Below are 21,922 nucleotides of genomic sequence, written 5' to 3'. Positions count from 1 at the left end.
GTCCCTCATCGATCACTGATACAGAAACTGCCAGCACATTATGACATTAGGTACAGACAATACAGGTAACTTCAGTTGCGCAGATCTGCATTGGTCGGCATACTACAGTGGTTTAAGTGAGAGTTGCATTCCAGCAGTCGTATTTTAAATTATTTCACTGCTCCTAAATCACTTCAAACACTCTGGCGGTCGTTCGATCATCACGTTCTCTCGTCTCTCTAGGCCGACTCCTTCTTTCTTAACGCCGCGTTCGGCCATGGTTCATCCATTCCTGCCAACAGAGTCGAATAGTGGCATCGCTTCCATTCAAATGTCGCGCGACTCGCCGATTTACTCCTACCGACATCTTTGAGCCCAACTCTTTCAAATGCTGACATCTGCGTATATTGTTTAAGCGCATGTCCAACGGAGTACACAGAATGAAATTCGCAAAGAATTTAAGCACTGGTAGCTACATGTCCCCTGTTTACTATCCTGAGCGGTGAAATTGCGCTGCAGTATCACACATTAATCCATCGGCCGCGAAAGTTTATAATTTTTCATTTCTGTCGATATCTCAATGAATTTCAGTTTGTGATCAATGTACATACAGGGTGTCCAGAAAAGGACTCCCCGATTTCAAAATTAAATATTTCGAAAACAAAGATCGATAGAGGAATGCATTAAACGGTATGTTTATTGTGAAAGCTGTAAGAGGTCTATACAGCAGTTTGAAATAATAGTTACAAAAGCTGCTAACAGATGGCGCTGTAATCGCCATACGTAATGCCTAGTATAAATAGTGATCCGAAGCCCAGAGCGATCAGTTCCACTATTGAAACGTGAAAGGAGGTTAGCGTACCGAAGGAAGAGATTAAAACCATGTACTCCATTGAACAACGCGTTTTTCTGGTGCTAGAGTACCACAGGTTAGAAGAGACTCCTACGGCAACAAGGCGAAGTTTTCAGGCACGATTTAATGTTTCAAAAGGACCCGATGCGAAAACCATTCGCTCGCTCTTCGCAAAATTTCAATGAACAGGCAGCGTAACTGATGATCTAGTGGGGCATGTTGGCCGCAAGCAAACCGCAGTTACGCCTGAAAATATCGCCACAGTTTCTGGAATTATTCAGGGAAATCCAATGTAATCCGTCCGTAGAATTGCATCTGAGACTGGTTTGAAGCGTTCCAACACGCAGAAAATACTGAGAAAGAGCCTACACATGTTTCCATTCAAAATTCAAACGCACCAGGCCATACCCGTACGAGCTGTGCAACAAAGGGTTGCCTTTGCTAATCAGATGCTCACAATGATTGATAGTGAAGGATTTGATGTTGGCTGCATCTGGTTTACAGATGGATACGTGAATAAGGAGAACTGGCGATTTTGGGGTTCCGCAAAGCCATATTGGTGTGAAGCGAAACTCCTGCATTCTCCTAAAGTTATTGTGTAGGCTGCAGTATGCAGCAGAGGCATTATTGGCCCTTTTTTCATTCGAGAAACGGTCACTGCTGCACGTTACGTTGCAATTTTGGAACAATTTGTCGCCACGCAGCAAGCGTTAGAGGATCGACCAGGTACTGAATGGTTTATGCAAGATGGAGCCCGACCACATCGGACCGAACAAGTGTTTCGCTTTCTTGAGGAATACTTAGGGAATCGAGTCATTGCTTTGGAATATCACAAATTTACTGGTGCAGGCATGGATTGGCCTCCATATTCACCGGATTTGACTCCCTGTGACTTTTTTTTGTGGGGCACAGTGAAAGACATGGTCTCCCCGAAGCATCCCGCCACGCTGGACGAGCTTGAATCGGCTATCTCTGTGGCATGTGAATCCATTTCGGTTGAGACACTTCGAAATGTGATGGCGAATTTCATTCTTCGTTTGCGCCACCTCTGTAGTGCCAATGGTGAACATTTTGAAAACATTCTGATGTGATTGTTTGCAAAGATTGTTTTCATACGATTATTTCACTTATGTATGCTGATATAAGCTGTACAGCGTACAGCGCCATCTGTTAGCAGCTTTTGTAACTATTATTTCAAACTGCTGTATAAACTTCTTACAGCTTTCACAATAAACATACAGTTTACTGCATTCCTCTATCGATCTTTGTTTTCGAGATATTTAACTTTGAAATCGGGGAGTCCTTTTCTAGACACCCTGTATCTCCTTCATGTTGCTTCTTTTTTTTACCTTATGGTTTGTATGCTATTGTACGTGACGTAGGATCACGTATGTGTGTATGAATGTCAGTCGCAGACGATAAAAGAGGCGTACCAGGCCAAATGGCTATGGATAGGGAAGCAGTTTAATCAGATCTTGTAGAAGGTACCACCCTGTAAGTACCTTGTGCAAATAGAACTGTTGTTGTTGCGGTCTTCAAAAAAATGGTTCAAATGGCTCTGAGCACTAAGGGACTTAACATCGGAGGTCATCAGTCCCCTAGAACTTAGAACTATTTAAACCTAACTAACCTAAGGACATCACACATATCCACGCCCGAGGTAGGATTCGAACCAGCGACCGTAGAGTTTGCGCGGTTCCAGACTGAAGCGCCTAGAACCGCTCGGCCACAACGGCCGGCTTGCGGTCTTCAGTCCCAAGACTGGTTTTGCTGCAGCTCTCCATGCTACTCTATCCTGATAACGGCTGCAACCTACATCCTTCTGAATCTGCTTATTGTATTGATCTCTTGGTCTATCTCTACGATTTTTACCTTCATCTTTTGGTCTCCCACTACGATTTATACCTCCTACATTTCCTTCCATTACTAAACTGATGCTCCCTTGTGGTCTCAGAATGTGTCCTATCAACTTACCCATTCTTCTAGTCAGGTTGTGCCATATATTTCTTTTTTCTCTAGATCTGTTCACTACCTTCTCATTAGTCACTGTTCTACCAATATAATCTTAATCATTCTTGTGAAGCACCACGTTTTAAAAGTTCTATCCTCTTCTTGTCTAAACCGTCTTTCGTCCATGTTCCACCTCCATACATGGGTACACTCCATACAAATACTTTCAGAAAAGATTCCTGAGGCTTAAATCTGTATTCAGTGTTAACAAATCTCTCTTCTTTACAAAGGTTTTTCTTGCCATTGCCAGTCTGCGTTTTATATCCTCTATACTTCGGCCAACATTAAGTTGTTTTGCTGCCCAAATATCAAAACCCATTTACTACTTAAACGTCTTGTTCCCTACTCTCATTTCCTCAGCATCAGTTGATTTAATTCCACTTCATTCCATTATCCTTGTGTTGTTTTTTTCACTTACATCCTATATCCTCCTTTCCGTTTATCTGATCTTCCACGTACTTTGCTGTCTCTGACGGAATTACAATGTCATCGACATACCTCGAAGTTCCTATTTCTTCTCCCAGGACTTTATGTTCTGCTCCAAATTTTTCTTTTATTTCCTTTACTGCTTGTTCAATGTAGATACTGAATAACATCGGGAATGAGCTACAATCGAGTCTCACTCCCTTCCCACCACTGCTTCCCTTTTATGCCCCTCGAACTGTAATTGCAAATCGGGATTGCCACTCATGGTTTGAATTCCCGTAAACAATGTAAGGCCCATTAATAAACAGGAAACTTTATTTCATTACGGGTGCAGCAACACAGATTCCACCATTGGTTTTCCATCCCAAAAAGCAGGCAGCACGGTAATAAATAAAATTCAAAATACACAGTTTCAGTTCTTCCTTCTCAAATACCGTAGATACCACAGACATTCTGTTAATATAATTTGTCTCATCGCATTACCGGTACGTTTACTCGACCAGGAAACGGCCGTATAACGCATTCACTCATTCTCGAAAGCAAATGTGTAGAGTATTTGCCAGACTTTGTTTCTCAACATTTGATACATTTCGATCACTAATTGATTATCTTCAAAGGACAGACAATAACTTTATAAAAATGGTTCAAATGGCTCTGAGCACTATGGGACTTAACATCTGAGGTCATCAGTCGCCTAGAACTTAGAACTACTTAAACCTAACTAAGGACATCACACATATCCATGCCCGAGGCAGGATTCGAACCTGCGACCGTAGCGGTCGCGCGGTTCCAGACTGTAGCGCCTAGAAACGCTCGGCCACTCAGGCCGGCGACAATAAGTTAAAGTTCCACATTGTGGCCCTAGACGGGCCACTCGGAACGCCCAACCACCGTGTCTTCCCATGCTAATGGTGTCCTTGGATGGTCAACACACCGCTCTCTCGGTCGTTATCGGGTTTCTGAGCTTGAAACCGCTACAACTCTATCAAGCAGCTACTCAGTTGGCCTCACGAGGCTGAGTGCACACACTAGCAATTCTCCTCTCAAGGAAAAATTGCTGGCAGTAACGACAATCGAACCCGGGTCTTCTGCATTTCAGTCAGCCACGCAGGCCACTCAACTACGGCGCAGGACTTCATAAGACAGAACAAATGAAATATTCGTCGAATTTCCTTTTCCATTCCTTTTGAGCAGGTATAAATATTGTGTGCAGTATTCTTCTGAAGGACTGGGTGGTTTTTCTGTCGACTCATATACCTTGATGTCGAATATCTGTTTACATGACAAACCCCCCCCCCCCCCTCCACACACACACAGACGTCACGGTGGGTGGTCTGAATTCCGTTGCACTTTTGACAATTGGTAAAATGTGTACTTCGTCGACCAGTTCATTTTTATACACAACTGACCCAAGGACTTGACGAAACATTTTGTAAAAATGTGGAAATGTCAACCCGACTAGACATTTGACAATGCACCTTCCATCTGCGGCATTTGCTGTAAGTAAAGTACCAGCTTCCCAGTAGTTAGTCATTCTAAGTGAATGAGAAACGTTGCCACGGAATCACTGTTTCCCTACAGGCAATAATTTCCTGTCAACTCTTTTTTGTGGCGATCATGTTTTTCCACAACCTCATAAAATTTGCTTACATTCGGTACTGACTTAAGTAATAGTCGTGATATCACGATTTTGCAGCATGTATTTTGTGTAAATATTGACATTTTCATGACAGCAAGTTTTTCAGTGTACTACGATATTCACAGTGCCACCTTCGCCGCCTGCCATCTTCGACTCCAACGACCGAGAAGTGAGTGCCATTGCAGGGCCATTTCTCGAGGGTTACGATCTCTTCCTTGCCTGCAAGGTCCGTGGAGGTAAGTACCAACAGAAACTCTCTTATCGCTCCACAATAGTAAATAATACGGTCTATAATATGAGGAACATGTGCTGTGATTGTGGAACGCTTAAAACCACATTTGGTCGTGGTTATGTGGTGGATAGCTGACATCGTGCATTTACAACAATTACATTGATCTACAATAGATCTAGAAAATAACAGATTCCTAAAATTCAAAGTGGCATATACGGTAATTGATGAACCTGATTATGCAAACAAGTGCATGGCCCGATGGAAGTTTTTTTGTAGTTCATCTTGAGTACTCTTCTACTTTTTACAGAGATTAAAATTCCTTTTCAACTGCTCCATTATCTTTCAGTTCAGTGACGTTTAAAAGATGTTATCGGTCCCTTTTCTTTAGATCGGTTTATATTCATGTCGGTTCAGCTTCAGGTAGAGCTGACTCTTACTATGTACAAATATTTGCGATCTTGGCTAATTAAGTGTCTCTACAAAAAGACTAAAATATTTTTAATTATAGATCGCCTCTACGGAACTGACAATGTTAGATAACTGCTCTTCCAATTGACTGTGGACTTCTTTCGTCTCTTACTTAATTACTCTTAAGTGACTATACTTTTACATAAGTTTCAAATGTAGTTAAACGTACAGCTGTATGTACACTTACTCTAAATAAATACACCAACAACTTTAAGTTTCTTTATTTATAAAACCCTTAAATATGTAATCTAAAATTGTTCTCCAGTTAGTATCTGATACACTGAATACGCATTGTAACATACGGTTACAGTGTTTTCAGTATCTGATACACTCAATGTGCAATGTAAGTTACCATTACACGAGTTGTCAATTATTGCCGATTGCGGAGATTCCTTACGAAGAGGTTATGTTTTTGTAGCTTGCTTTGAATCCGTTAGAAAGGTCAAAGATCATTGGTGTATTTCCTGTGTGCATAGTTTCCAAGCGGCAATACACGGCTATATACTGAACGTAAAGCGATCTACATATGATTGGGTAAAGGTCATCAATTACAATATATGTGCACTTTGAACCGTTTATGGAAACTTATGTACGCTATCTGATCAGAGGTATCTACACATTCGTATGTAACGAGGAACTGAACGCTAGATGTGGCGAGAGGGGAACGCTAGATGTGGCGAGAGGGATAGCTGCCAGGATAAATGGAGGCGGATAGTATTGTGCAGGCGGCAGAGAAACAGCAACAGTCACAGGATGTCACCTGAGTAAAATGTCCGGGACATTTCAACCCTACTACAGCTGCCCTATTCGACAGCAGCTGAAATGACTGAAGTGGAAATGCGAAGGAACAACCACAGCTAAACAGAATCCAGGGATACCTTATGTACTGACGGACAGGAATCGTTCAGCACTGCGAAGGGCTATTGTAATAATTCACTTGAAATCAGTAGGAGGAATCACTTAAGAATTCCGAAGTACTACCAGCTAGCGTAATGAATGTGCGTATGGAGTTTAAAAAAAGTACAATGGCCAATAGTAAAAGACGCTTGAAGTGTGGTAAAGAGCGAAACCACTGGTCAGTGGAGGACATGAAACGAGAGATGTGGAGTGATGAGACATACTGTAACAGTTGAACACTACATTTTTTTGTAGCGTCAATAGTCAACTATGGAGTAGGTGCTGTTAATGTAAGGGGGTGTTTCTTGTCGTTCAAGTATGTTTCCCTTATTGTGCCCAAGAAACCGCTAAATTGTCTAGGATACGAAAACATTTTTCAGCATTGTGTAGTGCGTGTAGTAGAGGAATAGTTTGGGGACAACGATTGTATTAGCGTAATAATGCACCCTTTCACAAGGCAGCATCAGTGAAGCAACCGCTTGTGTACAATATCAATCCTGAAATGGACTGGCTTTCCGGGAGTTTCGATCTCAAGCCAATGACACACTTTTAGAACGAGTTAGAGAGTGCCGACTTCGCTCCAGACCCATGGGTCCAGCCTCATTACCAGCTGTGATTTAGGCTCTGCTGGGGGAATGGGCTGCTATTCCGCCACAGAACTTCAGGAACCTCATTGAAAGTGTCTCCAGTGGAGTTCAAGACGTCGTTAGGGCGAAGGTTATACACACCCCATATTAATTTCCGCTAGTGATTGACGAGATATTTTGACCAGATAGTATATATATGTGTGTTCAATATTACATGGAGGCCAGCCTTTGCAACATAGTTTTCGTAGGCCTTTGACCTCTTTTGATCTTGTGTGAGTAAATATGAGTTACAGAGTTTCCTAACTGGTAGTTCTTCTAGTTCGTTCCAGCAGTAATATCTAATGTCCATCCATAGAATTGACTTCAGTTTACTAATTTAACGTCCCCTTAGAAAAATTAATGAATTACTGTGCTGATAAACCTCTTAAGTTATTTGATTTTCAAACAGCTGAGCAAAACTGAACGTACTGAGACATTTCTCCCTTTACTTATTCTGATCAACACTAAACTGACACACAATATTTTTAGCGCAACGCAATCTGACTTTCAATAATCCCTACAAAAGAATGGCAGTGACTAACAATAACCTATACCTTTCATGAATCACTTACCTCACAAAAATCTTCGTTATTCGAACTACTGCAATACAGCGAGCGCCAGTACTGCCAGCTAAATAAAAGATTCTAAGTACTGAAGGCATTAACTACTGATAGGCATAGTTAACAAATGAAATATTTTTATAGAGAACGAACAATGTATTTACCTTAATAATATTCAAAAGTCATCATATATCAGTTCATGATGTACAGTATTACAAATTTACTCTTTCTGATAGACACACGTCCAGATCGTCCGCTCTCAAAATTCTGCCATCTCTCTCCCCACAACCACCACTGCTGGCGGCTCACGTCTAACTGCACAACGCTACGCGCTGTTCACATCCAACTGTCCACCACTACAATAGCGAAAATTCCAACAATGGCACCCAGCCACAGATTGCACATAGCACAGTCAGTGATTTTCACACTGAGCGCTACGTGGCGTTCCCAACATAAAAACCAAAACGGCCTACTTACACTAAGTTTCACGCAAGAAGAGGAATGTTGCTTTTATATCACAGCATTTCTTCATCTGTAATGTCGAGTTTATAGTAGAGTCAAGTATAAAGATCTCCTGAATTAGTTCACGCAATGAATTAAATAAAAATGAAACAGAGAATATCATTAGAGTCCTAGATAATGAACACTGAGAGTAGTCATTAAACTAAAACAAATTGCAATATCTAATTTGCTCTGAGCAGCGCTTCGTCATTATAGAGTTGTAAACTGTTCCACAGTGGAACTACCCTGCTAATAGCAGTCACCGCTGTTCCTCCCTGTCGAGAGGGAACCGGGCTGGGACGGCGGGACTAATCATTAGTTGAGATTATGGCGATGGACTGACATTCAATTATAATCAATTTAGGACTATGAAGCCGGCCGGAGTGGCCGTGCGGTTCTAGGCGCTACAGTCTGGAACCGAGCGACCGCTACGGTCGCAGGTTCGAATCCCGCCTCGGGCATGGATGTGTGTGATGTCCTTAGGTTAGTTAGGTTTAAGTAGTTCTAAGTTCTAGGGGACTGATGACCTCAGAAGTTCAGTCGCATAGTGCTCAGAGCCATTTAGGATTATGAAATCGAATATTAAGTGCCGACTAACTTCTGAAAGCCATTATTCTGCTGTAAGTTGCTGAATGACTGAATTACCACAGAACACAACTCTACCCACATTTTGGTTACGTGTATTAATCCCGACAGATATTTTTAGGAGGCTGGTTCAAATGGTTCAAATGGCTCTGAGCACTATGGGACTTAACATCTATGGTCATCAGTCCCCTAGAACTTAGAACTACTTAAACCTAACTAACCTAAGGACATCACACAACACCCAGTCATCACAAGGCAGAGAAAATCCCTGACCCCGAACCCGGGAGCCCGGGTGTGGGAAGCGAGAATGCTACCGCACGACCACGAGCTGCGGACTTAACAGGCTGAAACGAGCCGAATATATAGTACCGTTATTCCTCATGTGCGCTAAAATGTTGATACATAACTTTTAAAAGCCGCAAAATAAATAAACAAATGAAATACCACAAAATCTGTTGCAACTCAACCAACTTATGCCAACAGTTTTATACAATCCACACCGTAGCTATGATATGAAAAGAAGATAAGGGAATTTTTAACACTATCGAAAGAAGTTGTTAATTTACTATAGGAAGCTGCAGAATGCTGTTAAAGATGCCATCTACAAAGTCTTTCAAAATTAATGTCACACTTATTGTAGTCGGCCGGAGTGGCCGTGTGGTTCTAGGCGCTACAGCCTGGAACCGAGCGACCGCTACGGTCGCAGGTTCGAATCCTGCCTTGGGCATGGATGTGTGTGATGTCCTTAGGTTAGTTAGGTTAATTAGTTCTAAGTTCCAGGCGACTGATCGCCTCAGAAGTTAAGTCGCATAGTGCTCAGAGCCATTTTAACCATTTTGAACTTATTGTAATTATTGTCCTGCTGTGTCGATAAACTGCTATGGAGGCAAGTAGCAACACGCTTCCAGACAAAGAAACTCCATGGGGCTACCTAGCTTATCACTTCTTGAACTATTGAGGAAATTCATTCAGAGAATAAGCAAAATATGCTCGAATGGAGAAATGTTGTAAGACGGGTTCGTCACTAACGGCCGCAGAATATATCTGTGTGAATCTTCACAGTCACATGTCCTGGGGAATAGACCTGGAGCCGGCCATTGTGGCCGAGCGGTTCTAGGTGCTTCAATCCGAAACCGACCTGCTACTACTGTCGCAGGTTCGAATGCTACCTCGGGCATGGATGTGTGTGATATCCTTAGGTTAGTTAGGTTTAATTACTTCTAAGTCTAGGGGACTGATAACCTCAGATGTTAAGTCCCATAGTGCTTAGAGCCGTTTAAACCATTTGAATAGACATGGAGAGGAAGAAAGTATCTGTTATTATATGTTATCTGTCTAGAGCTGGCTGGCTGTAATAACAGATGTTAACAGCTGCTGCGGAGCATGGCCACACAAACAAACGTATTAAGAAAGAAAGGAGATTTTGGTTTAATGCCCATTCAACGAATGGACCTGCGCTTGGCTTGGTAAGAGACATGGGGGTCCAAGCACCCATCTAGAGATATACCACATTCACACAGCCCTTATCCTACGTAAACAACTCTTTAAAGTTCGTGTCTTTGTCTCCTCGTAAAAAATATGCAATTTCGCTTTCAAAAAAGATGCTAAACCAAATTAACGATGAACAGAATACATACAATGTATATCCAATCTTCTAGCAAGCGCACCATGTTTTTTAAGCCTTCTTAGCACGTTACCTGAACATCTCATGTCCATGAATGACATCGGATGGGCATCTGACTGACTAAGTCTGAGCTATAAACGCTTCAGACTTGGCAATGGCCTTCGATAGTATCACGTCGGACTAAAGATACTTCGAGATTATCTTATCAAATCTAATGTTCTACTCTACTATTAAACATACGGTTAACTGTCATGTGCAGATCAGGCAAACGGTTTGCAAAGCTACTGGTTTATTAGTTTACCTGTGGAAGTTCCACACAGGACTACGATACGTAATACTCCACCATCAACACATGCGTTCTTCTCTACGTTTTGAGTTCTTCTGTGTAGTAATTTTTCTATACTTTAACACAGAGAGGAAATAACTACATTATCTGACGGTAGGCATTGATTTAATTACACAGGAAAAATTTAAAATTTGCTCCAGACCAGCATTCGAAACCGGGTCTCCTGCTTAGTAGGCAGATGCGCTGACAACTGCGCTGTGCACCAAAAATCTGGCACTTGCCCTCGCCATTGTAACAGCTTCGATGCTCTACACTTAGGTCACAGAGGCAGAACTTCTGAAATAGGGAATACGGAACACAAAAGATAATAGAAATAGGACACCAGCCGTTCAGCATTTTCAAAAAAAATTGTGTGAATCCCTGAGGGACCAAACTGCTGAGGTCATCGGTCCCTAGACTTACACACTACTTAAACTAACTGTAACTAACTTATGCTAAGAACAACACACGCACCCATGCCCGAAGGAGGACTCGAACCTCCGACTGGAGGGTCCGCGCAATCCGTGACATGACGCCTCAAACCGCGTGACCACTCCGCGCGGCGAACATTTTCAGAACACACCTGCCAAGGAAACCACCACCCTACGACAGTAAAAACGGACATGAAAACAGATTCAGTAACAGAAATAACTCTTACCTGCAAGAGAACTGTTTGAAAAAGCAACAACAGAGTAGAAATACATAACAAATGACTAGACAGACATCAGGAACCAGAAGTTACTAAACCCAGTTACACTCATTGTAGAGAAAGGAAAACCCCTTCGACACCGCAAAATAATGTCACATATTAGGCAACACAGCCACCATAGATCAGCCACCGCTGTCCCTTAGTAAAGCAATAATTTACACATACACTAGTTAGGACATGTTAGTTCTCTTTACACACACACACACACACACACACACACACACATAGATAGAGAGAGAGAGAGAGAGAGAGAGAGAGAGAGGGAGAATAATAGCAGACGCTCACAGTACTTCCAAAACAAACAAAATCTAACGAATCCCGCAAAAGTAAAACAAAACACACGAAAAGGCGACATGACAGAGGTTATTCACTGCACAAAAACGTGAATATACTTAAGTATTAGTGAAAGTACTGCGTGTATAAATCTACCACGTATAGAAAACAAACAACAAAAAGTAATGAGTAATTATAAGAATATGAACTGTTTGCAATAGTAAGTTAAAGCACACAAACTGTTTATGATTCTAACGAGCCAAATCGTAAGAGTAAAAGAATCATTGTTACACTGACTGCTGAAGATGCTTTCGAGTAAAGCGAAACGCGTTTGGTCTTAATCAGAACTCATTACGGTTGCTAAAGGTGTGGTTTGAACTATACAACTTGTATATCTGCAACTGCGAAAATAACAGGCCGAAAGTTTAAGAAAACGGCAAGTACACCGAAAACACTGACAAAAATAAAGAAAAATATTACAGGAAATTTGTTCAGAGATATTAGTAAATCACTGACATCTCCTTACAGAAAGTTGTAGAGCGTAAAAACTGTAGGTGGGTGCAGAGATCCAAAGCGCCATACATAAAAAATAACTGAGGACGTAATTTGTGGCGGGCCGCTCACACTTCCCTGAATATACAAATGGACTGTATCTCGACACCATTCGATGAGTCCTGTCAATCATCTCCTCTTTTAGTCAGGTTATGCCATGCAATTAATTTCTCAATAATTCCATTCTGCCCATCTTCATTAGTCAACGCATATACCAGCCCTATCTCCAGCAGTCTTCTGTAGCACTACATATCAAAATCTTTCATTCACTCATTGTCCGAAGTGTTTATCTTCGACTTCACACCTGCATACACGGTGACGTTCTAGACACATACCGTCAAAAACAGACTACTATTACCTACATGTACATTCGATTTTAAGACACATCTCTTTTTTCAGAAACGCTTTACTTGTTGTTGCTAGTCTGCATTTAATATCCTACTTTCTTCTGAAATTACCGTTTATTTTATTACATAAGTAGCAAAAGTTTGTCTATAAATCGCCCAGCAAAACTGCGCAAATTGCTCATGTAATTAGAAGACCACTCTGTGTATACTCTTTTATTTACCAACGGCATTGTCAAAGAGGACGGAGGAGCGGACAGAGGTTCAGGGCACTCTCTTGTCGTAGGGGTGGGAAACTGCCCCTAAACCGGAAGAATCAGCAATGATCAACGGCATGAGGATGCAGAAGTCAATGGAAACCACTGCATTAGAGAAACATAACGTGTATCCACAGGATATGTGGACTGTAATTGAAGAAGTGTCACGATGATCTATCCATTGGAAAAGATTCCGGAATAGTCTCCATTCGGATCTCAGGGATGGGACTGCGTTTGTGGAGATGCCATGAGAAAAAGATCGAATAATCAACGAAATCTTAACGTTCTACGAGTCGAGGCGTGGAACTGAAGAAGCTTGAACGTGGTAGGGAAACTAAAATATTTGAAAAGGGAAATACAAAGGCTCACTCTAGATATAGTAGGGGTCAGTGAAGTGAAGTGGAAAGATGACAGGGATTTCGGGTCAGATGAGTATCGGGCAATATCAACAGCAGCAGAAAATGGTGTAACAGGGGTAGGATTCATTATGAATAGGAAGGTAGGGTAGAGAGTGTGTTACTGTGAACAGTTCAGTAATAGGGTTGTTCTTATCAGAATCGACAGAAAACTAACACCGCCAACGATAGTTCAGGTATGCATGCCGACGTCGCAGGCTGAAGATGCAGAAATAGAGAAAGTGTATGAGGATATTGAAAGGGTAATACAGTATGTAAATGGACATGAAAATCTAATAGTAATGGGAGACTGGAATGCAGTTATGCAGTTGTAGAGGAAGGAGTAGAAGGAAAGGTTACAGGAGAATATGGGCTGGGGACAAGAAATGAAAGAGAAGACAGGCTAATTGGGTTCTGTAGCACGTTTCAGTTAGTAATAGTGAATACTCTGTTCAATAATCACAAGAGGAGGAGGTATGCTTGGAAAAGACCGTGTGATACGGGAAGATTGGGGTTGTTTTGGGGAAGGAGACCAGACAACGAGGTCATCGGTCTCATCGGATTAGGGAAGGACGGGGAAGGAAGTCGGCCGTGCCCTTTGAAAGGAACCATCCCGGCATTTGCCTGGAGCGATTTAGGGAAATCACGGAAAACCTAAATTAGGATGGCCGGACGCGGGATTGAACCGTCGTCCTCCCGAATGTGAGTCCAGTGTCTAACCACTGCGCCACCTCGCTCGGTGATACGGGAAGACTTCAGTTAGATTACATCATGGTCGGACAGACATTCCGAAATCAGATACTGGATTATGAGCGTCTCCAGGAGCAGACATAGACGCAGATCACAATATAGTTGTGACGAAGAGTAGGCTGAAGCTTAAGAGATTAGTCAGGAAGTATCAATACGCAAAGAAGTGGGATACGGAATACTAAGGAATGACGAGATACGTTTGAAGTTCTCTAAGGTTATAGATACAGTAATAACGAATAGCTTAGTTGGCAGTGCAATTGAAGAGGAATGGACATCTCTAATAAGGGCCATCACAGAAGTTGGGAAGGAGAACATAGGTATAAAAAGGGTAACTGCAAAGAAACAAAGGGTAACAGAAGAAATACTTTAATTGATCGATGAAAGGAGGAAGTACAAAAATGTTCCGGGAAACTAAGGAATAAAGAAATATAAGTTGCTCAGGAATTAAATAAATAGAAAGTGCATGAAAGCTAAGACGAAATTGCTGCCGGAAAAATGTGAAGACATCTAAAAAGAAATGATTGTCTGAATAACAGTCTCGACTTACGGGAAAGTCAAAACAACCATCCTCTACATCAAAAGCAACGGTGGTTGCAATAAGAGTGCAACCCGAATTGCACTGTTAGATGCAAAAGAGAGAGCGGATAGGTGGAAAGAATACATTAAGCCTCTATGAGGGGGAAGATTTGTCTGATGTAATAGAAGAAAAAACAGGAGTCAGTTTAGAAGGAATAGGTGTTCCATTATTAGAATCAGAATTTAAAGGAGCTTTGGAGGACTTGAGATCAAATAAGGCAGAAGGGTTAGATAACATTTCATCGGAATTTCTAAAATCATTGGGGGTAGTGGCAACAAAACGACTATTCACGTTGGTGTGTAGAATATATGAGTGTGGCGACATACCATGTGACTTTCGGAAAAGCATCATCCACACAATTCCGAAGACGCCAAGAGCTGACAAGTGCGAGAATTATCGCACAATCAGCTTAACAGCTCGTGCATCCAAGTTGCTTAAAAGAATAATATACAGAAGAATGGGAAAGAAAGTTGAGAATGCGCTAGGTGATGACCAGTTTGGCTCTAGTCACGAGACAGGCAATTCTGACATTGCGGTTGATAATGGAAGCAAGACTAAAGGAAAATCAAGACACGTTTATAGGGTTTGTTGAACTGGAAAAAGAATTTGACGATGTAAAATGGTGCAAGATGTTCGAAATTCTGAAAACAATAGGGGTAAGCTATAGGGAGAGACGTGTCATTTACAATATGTACAACAGCCAAGAGGGAAAAATGAGAGCGGACGAGCACGAAGTAAGGGCTCGTATTGAAAAGAGCGTAACAGAAGGATGTAGCCTTTTGCCCCTACTGTTCAATCTGTACATCGAGGAAGCAATGATGGAAGTAATAGGAAGGTTCAAGAGTGGAATTAAAATTCAAGGTGGAAGGATATCAATGATATGATTCGTTGATGACATTGCTATCCTGAGTGAAAGTGAAGAAGAATTACATGATATGCTGAAAGAAATGAACAGTCAGATGAGTACAGAATATGGATTGAGAGTAAATCAAAAAAGACGAAGGTAATGAGAAGTAGTAGAAATGAGAACAGCAAGAAACTGAACATCAGGAGTGAAGGTCACAATGCGTATGAAGTTAAGAAACTCTATTACCTTGGCAGCAAAATAACCAACGACGGACGGAGCAAGGAGGGCATCAAAAGCAGACTAGCAACGGCAAAAAGGGCATTCCTATCCAAGAGAAGTCTAATATCAAATATCAGCCTTAATTTGAGGAAGAAATTTCTGAGAATGTACGTCTCGAGTATAGCAGTGTATGGTAGTGAAACATGGACTGTGGGAAAACCGGAACAGAAGGGAATCGAAACATTTGAGATGTGGTGCTACAGAGGAATGTTGGAAATTAGGCGGACTGATAATGTAGGGAATGGGGAGGTTCTGTGCAGAATCGGAGAGGAAAGGAATATGTGGAAAACAGTGATAAGGAGAAGGGACAGGATGATAGGACATTTGTTAAGACATGAGGGAATGACTTCCATGGTACTAGAGGCACCTGTAGAGGGCAAAAACTGTAGAGGAAGACAGATTGGAATACAACCAGCAAATAATTGAGGACGTAGGTTGCAAGTGCTACCTGAGATGAAGAGGTTAACACAGGAGAGGAATTCGTGGCGGGCCGCATCAAGTCAGTCAGAAGACTAATGAAGAAAAAAAAAAAAAAAGATCAGGTGGTGGTTGTGACTGATGAATAAGATCCGGTTTGATAGAGAAGCGCAAAAACGCGACGAAAAATTCCGCAAATATAAACTGTATAACAGCAAAAAGTACTTCATCATTACCGCAAAAAATAAATTTCCATTACTGCTAAATTAAATTCCTAATTACATACTACGTAAATCTTGCATCTCTGCGTTTCTTGTATCCAATCCTGCAAAATTAACTACTACTGCTTGTAGATGCCGCTGGATCCAAGACCGTGTGTTGATTCCACGGCCAAAGGCTACAATTACTATAAATGCGACTACAAAAGATAAGAAGGCTGTATGTTGCCTTAGATGGTGTGTTGGGTATCTCCATGTACATAGCCGGATTATATTGCTTTGCTTAGGTGGTGGAATGAAGTCTCGCCGGGCGATGTAGCCGTGCGTCCTGAGGCGCCTCGCCACGATTCGTGCTGCTTCCCCCCTTCGGAGGTTCGAGTCCTCCATCGGACATGGGTGTGTGTTGTCCTCAGCGTAAGTTAGTTTAAGTTAGATTAAGTAGTGTGGAAGCCTAGGGACCGACGATCACAGCAGTTTTGTCCCATAGGAACGTACCACAAATTTCCAAAAATGCAATCTCGACAGTGGTATGGATATGGATTTACTTTTTTCTTGTCACTTTAAGTGTTCAAAGAATGGACTTCATATAAGCTATTACACGTCGTTGAGTGGACTGCATTATTGAGGATAGTTTGTAAATATAGCGTAAAATGAGGACGGGTAACGTTTCCTGCAGGTGCATGGATAAGAACTGTATCGTCACTTTACAGAATACTGCGGAAATAAGTGAAATAGTGTATTTAAGAGACACCAAGAACATGGAAACGTTAGGGTTATTAAACCACATGTTATGGGGAATAATTACAAAGGAAAAGCGTGTGGAGAACTAACTTCACGAACTAGTACAGTAATACGAGAGAATTATCTCGGTCAACTAGCTATCATATACAGAATAAAGCTAATTTTCTTTTCTCATATACAGAGCCCGAAGGAAGCCGATGCATACACATCCTTGTACTACGAAAGAGACTTAGAGCAGTTAGCAAATTATATACTTTAACAAAGCGAGAAGAAAGTTTCTGCTTCGTAGACTTGGAAACTAACACTCGTCTAAACATCTGCAACATCTGTGCAGTAACATGCATACTGCATTAGCCGATGGGACATTTTGGGATTCACTGAAACATTTGCGTTAACTTTAGAAATTACATCTACATCTACATGGATACTCTGTCAAATCATATTTAAGTGCTTGGCTGGGCGTTCATCGAACCACCTTCACAATTTTCTGTTATTCCAATCTCGTATAGCGCGCGGAAAGAAGGAACACCTATATATCTTTCCGTACGAGCTCTGATTTCCCTTATTTTATCGTGGTGATCGTTTCTCCCTATTTAGGTCGGTGTCAAAATAATATTTTCGCATTATGAGGAGATCGTTGGTGATTGGAATTTCGTGGGAAGATTCCGTTGCTCTAAAAAACGCCTTTGTTTTAATGTGTAGCCCAAATCCTTTATCATTTCAGTGACAATCTCTCCCATATTTCTACCTAGGAGTATGCCCACGTCGATTTTTGTTTCATGTGACGAAAAACTGTATCAACGTACGGATGCTTGTGGAATGGTTTTCGTAGTTTCTGCACTAAACATTTGAACCTTGAAGCATTAATTTTATATTTTGAAGATGCAGTTCATGTGGCGGCACGGTAGTTGTTTCCATGCATTAACATTAAAAGCAGGAGTTTTCACTTAGGTCAGTATGTTATCGGAAGATAGTCAAACTTGGGTTTCGTTCTGAGTATACTAACCCTCAGTCAGAGTTCGAAAAGTTTTTGAAATATACGTTTGGATTAAGATTTATACCTCTAAGCACAGTCGATGATACGTTCGTAGGGTTGCATAGCATTGTGCCACTCAAAATCGGTCCAATTTTTTTCCACACTGTTTACTTGAAAGCTATGTAAGCGAATGTTGTAAAATTCTCCCTAATTCATCGGCCAGTATACCAAATGATGTAATGAGAACTACAGATGGTGCGCAGTCGTTTCATCGACATATAAAACAACTATTTTACAAACTTTTCATTCTATCCACGATCTTACGATAGTGTTACAGGAACTGCGAATGAAACTTAGCTGGTATTTGACAGTCGATTATAAATGAAAAATTAACAGACATCACCGTCAAAATTAATTGTTGTCATCGAACTGTGAGATAAATATCGTCGTGGTAAATCATCATTATTAAAGTTTGTAAAAAGAATTGCACATTTGTACCAGTCCACTACAAGTCTTTCACGGGGGGCAAGCTGTGAGCTTCGCTGCTAGTTTTAAAGGCAGGGTGTTGTAATTTTATATTTCTAACATTTTTCAGCATAGATACGTACATTTTGCAGTACGAAAATAAGACAGTTTGCGGTAATGTAGTTTTTTGCGGAAATGCAATTCACTGAAGACATCTTCTATATGGTAAGAAAATTAATAGACAAAAGAAATAAATGGGGACACCACTTGAAGGTCAAGAACACAGAATACTTAATCAAGGGAATACAATCAGTAGATATTGATATACAGAACAATGTAACCATAGGTAACTGTGAAAGATATAAAGACCTAGCTTGTATACTCTATTAATAAAGAAGGAAGATGTGAAGATAACTTGAGAAACAGATTGTGCTCAGGAAGAAGAGAGATATCAAAACTGAATTTCATTTTATGGTCTGCAAAAGCTGAAATGAAACAAAATTTAATATATGTAAGGCTATTATTGGGTTAATTACCACCTATGTTTCGGAGTGCTGGACAATAACAGAAAAGAACCACTAGAAGATGAAAGCTGTAGAAATGGACTTTCTGTGACGAGCATCAAGGATCTCCCGTTCGGAACATAGAACAAAATTTAAGGAGAATGTACGGGACATAACACGCAAGAAAGATACATATGGATGAAACAGAACGTAGAGAACTTTTGTTGTTGGGGCCCTTAATGAGAATGGGACAAGAAAGAATATCCAAGAAATATTTGAACACAGTCCGACAAGCAGAACGGACAGAGAAAAACCCGATAAGAAGCTTCAAGGGATAGAAAGCAGTGTGACCGATAGAAACTTGCCCATTGAAGACACACAAGATAGGTTGTTAAGAAAGCTGAGATGTGAAATGAAGCAGAAGCCATACGATCCCCACCAATATATGCGGTGTCTCTTCCTAAGAGCCTCCAGACGCATTATCTCTGGTGTTTCAGCAGGTTATTAGAATTTCGTTTTTGCATTGTGTAGCCGGATTAAGCTGTGTGTGTGTGTGTGTGTGTGTGTGTGCATTTCCTTAACTAAGTCTCTCAGTAACAACGTTTTTTAATTTGACTGTATTCCATTACCATGGACCTTGCCGTTGGTGGGGAGGCTTTGCGTGCCTCAGCGATACACATAGCCGTACCGTAGGTACAACCACAACGGAGGGGTATCTGTTGAGAGGCCAGACAAACGTGTGGTTCCTTTTCAGAAGTTGCAAGGGCAACAGTCTGGATGATTGACTGATCTGGCCTTGTAACAATAACCAAAACGGCCTTGCTGTGCTGGTACTGCGAACGGCTGAAAGCAAGGGGAAACTACGGCCGTAATTATTCCCGAGGGCGTGCAGCTTTACTGTATGATTAAATGATGATGGCGTCCTCTTGGGTAAAATATTCCGGAGGTAAAATAGTCCCCCATTCGGATCTCCGGGCGGGGACTATTCAAGAGGATGTTGTTATCAGGAGAAAGAAAACTGGCGTTCTACGGATCGGAGCGTGGAATGTCAGGTCCCTTAATCGGGCAGGTAGGTTAGAAAATTTGAAAAGGGAAATGGATAGGTTGAAGTTAGATATATTGGGAATTAGTGAAGTTCGGTGGCAGGAGGAACAAGACTTCTGGTCAGGTGACTACAGGGTTATAAACACAAAGTCAAATAGGGGTAATGCAGGAGTAGGTTTAATAATGAATAGGAAAATAGGAAGGCGGGTAAGCTACTACAAACAGCTTACTGAACGCATTATTGTGGCCAAGATTGATACGAAGCCCACACCTACTACAGTAGTACAAGTTTATATGTCAACTAGCTCTGCAGATGACGAAGAAATTGAAGAAATGTATGATGAAATAAAAGAAATTATTCAGATAGTGAAGGGAGACGAAAATTCAATAGTCATGGGTGACTGGAATTCGAGTGTAGCAAAAGGGAGAGAAGGAAACGTAGTAGGTGAATATGGATTGGGGCCAAGAAATGAAAGAGGAAGCCGCCTGGTAGAATTTTGCACAGAGCACAACTTAATCATAGCTAACACTTGGTCTAAGAATCATGATAGAAGGTTGTATACATGGAAGAACCCTGGAGATACTAAAAGGTATCAGATAGATTATATAATGGTAAGACAGAGATTTAGGAACCAGGTTTTAAATTGTAAGACATTTCCAGGGGCAGATGTGAACTCTGACCACAATCTATTGGTTATGACCTGTAGATTAAAACTGAAGAAACTGCAAAAAGGTGGGCATTTAAGGAGATGGGACCTGGATAAACTGAAAGAACCAGAGGTTGTACAGAGTTTCAGGGAGAGCATAAGGGAACAATTGACAGGAATGGGGGAAAGAAATACAATAGAAGAAGAATGGGTAGCTTTGAGAGATGAAGTAGTGAAGACAGCAGAGGATCAAGTAGGTAAAAAGACGAGGGCTAGTAGAAATCCTTGGGTAACAGAAGAAATATTGAATTTAGTTGATGAAAGGAGAAAATATAAAAATGCAGTAAATGAAGCAGGCAAAAAGGAATACAAACGTCTCAAAAATGAGATCGACAGGAAGTGCAACATGGCTAAGCAGGGATGGCTAGAGGACAAATGTAAGGATGTAGAGGCTTTTCTCACTAGGGGTAAGATAGATACTGCCTACAGGAAAATTAAAGAGACCTTTGGAGATAAGAGAACCACTTGCATGAAGATCAAGAGCTCAGATGGAAACCCAGTTCTAAGCAAAGAAGGGAAAGCAGAAAGGTGGAAGGAGTATACAGATGGTCTATACAAGGGTGATGTACTTAAGGACAATATTATGGAAATGGAAGAGGATGTAGATGAAGATGAAATGGGAGATACGATACTGCGTGAGGAGTTTGACAGAGCACTGAAAGACCTGAGTCGAAACAAGGCCCCCGGAGAAGACAACATTCCATTGGAACTACTGACGGCCTTGGGATAGCCAGTCCTGACAAAACTCTACCATCTGGTGAGCAAGATGTATGAAACTGGCGAAATACCCTCAGACTTCAAGAAGAATATAATAATTCCAATCCCAAAGAAAGCAGGTGTTGACAGATGTGAGAATTACCGAACAATCAGTTTAATAAGCCACAGCTGCAAAATACTAACACGAATTCTTTACAGACGAATGGAAAAACTAGTAGAAGCCGACCTCGGGGAAGATCAGTGTGGATTCCGTAGAAATACTGGAACTCGTGAGGCAATACTGACCTTACGACTTATCTTAGAAGAAAGATTAAGGAAAAGCAAACCTACGTTTCTAGCATTTGTAGATTTAGAGAAAGCTTTTGACAATGTTGACTGGAATACTCTCTTTCAAATTCTAAAGGTGGCAGGGGTAAAATACAGGGA

The 21,922-nt window shown here is 41.3% G+C and overlaps 1 protein-coding gene across 1 annotated transcript in view; it reads left to right on the top strand.

Moving 5' to 3' along the window:
• The window catches only part of LOC126260504 (hemicentin-1-like), a 1,544,736-nt gene that overhangs the window by 765,690 nt on the left and 757,124 nt on the right, over positions 1 to 21,922 (top strand). The window contains exon 4 of the mRNA XM_049957834.1: positions 5,033 to 5,143. Within this exon, the coding sequence (XP_049813791.1) occupies positions 5,033 to 5,143 (111 nt within the window). The remainder of the gene's footprint in view (positions 1 to 5,032; positions 5,144 to 21,922) is intronic.

This window comes from Schistocerca nitens, chromosome 5, assembly GCF_023898315.1.
Source record: "Schistocerca nitens isolate TAMUIC-IGC-003100 chromosome 5, iqSchNite1.1, whole genome shotgun sequence".
NCBI lineage: Eukaryota > Metazoa > Arthropoda > Insecta > Orthoptera > Acrididae > Schistocerca > Schistocerca nitens.
This window is presented reverse-complemented; position numbering and strand designations above follow the sequence as displayed.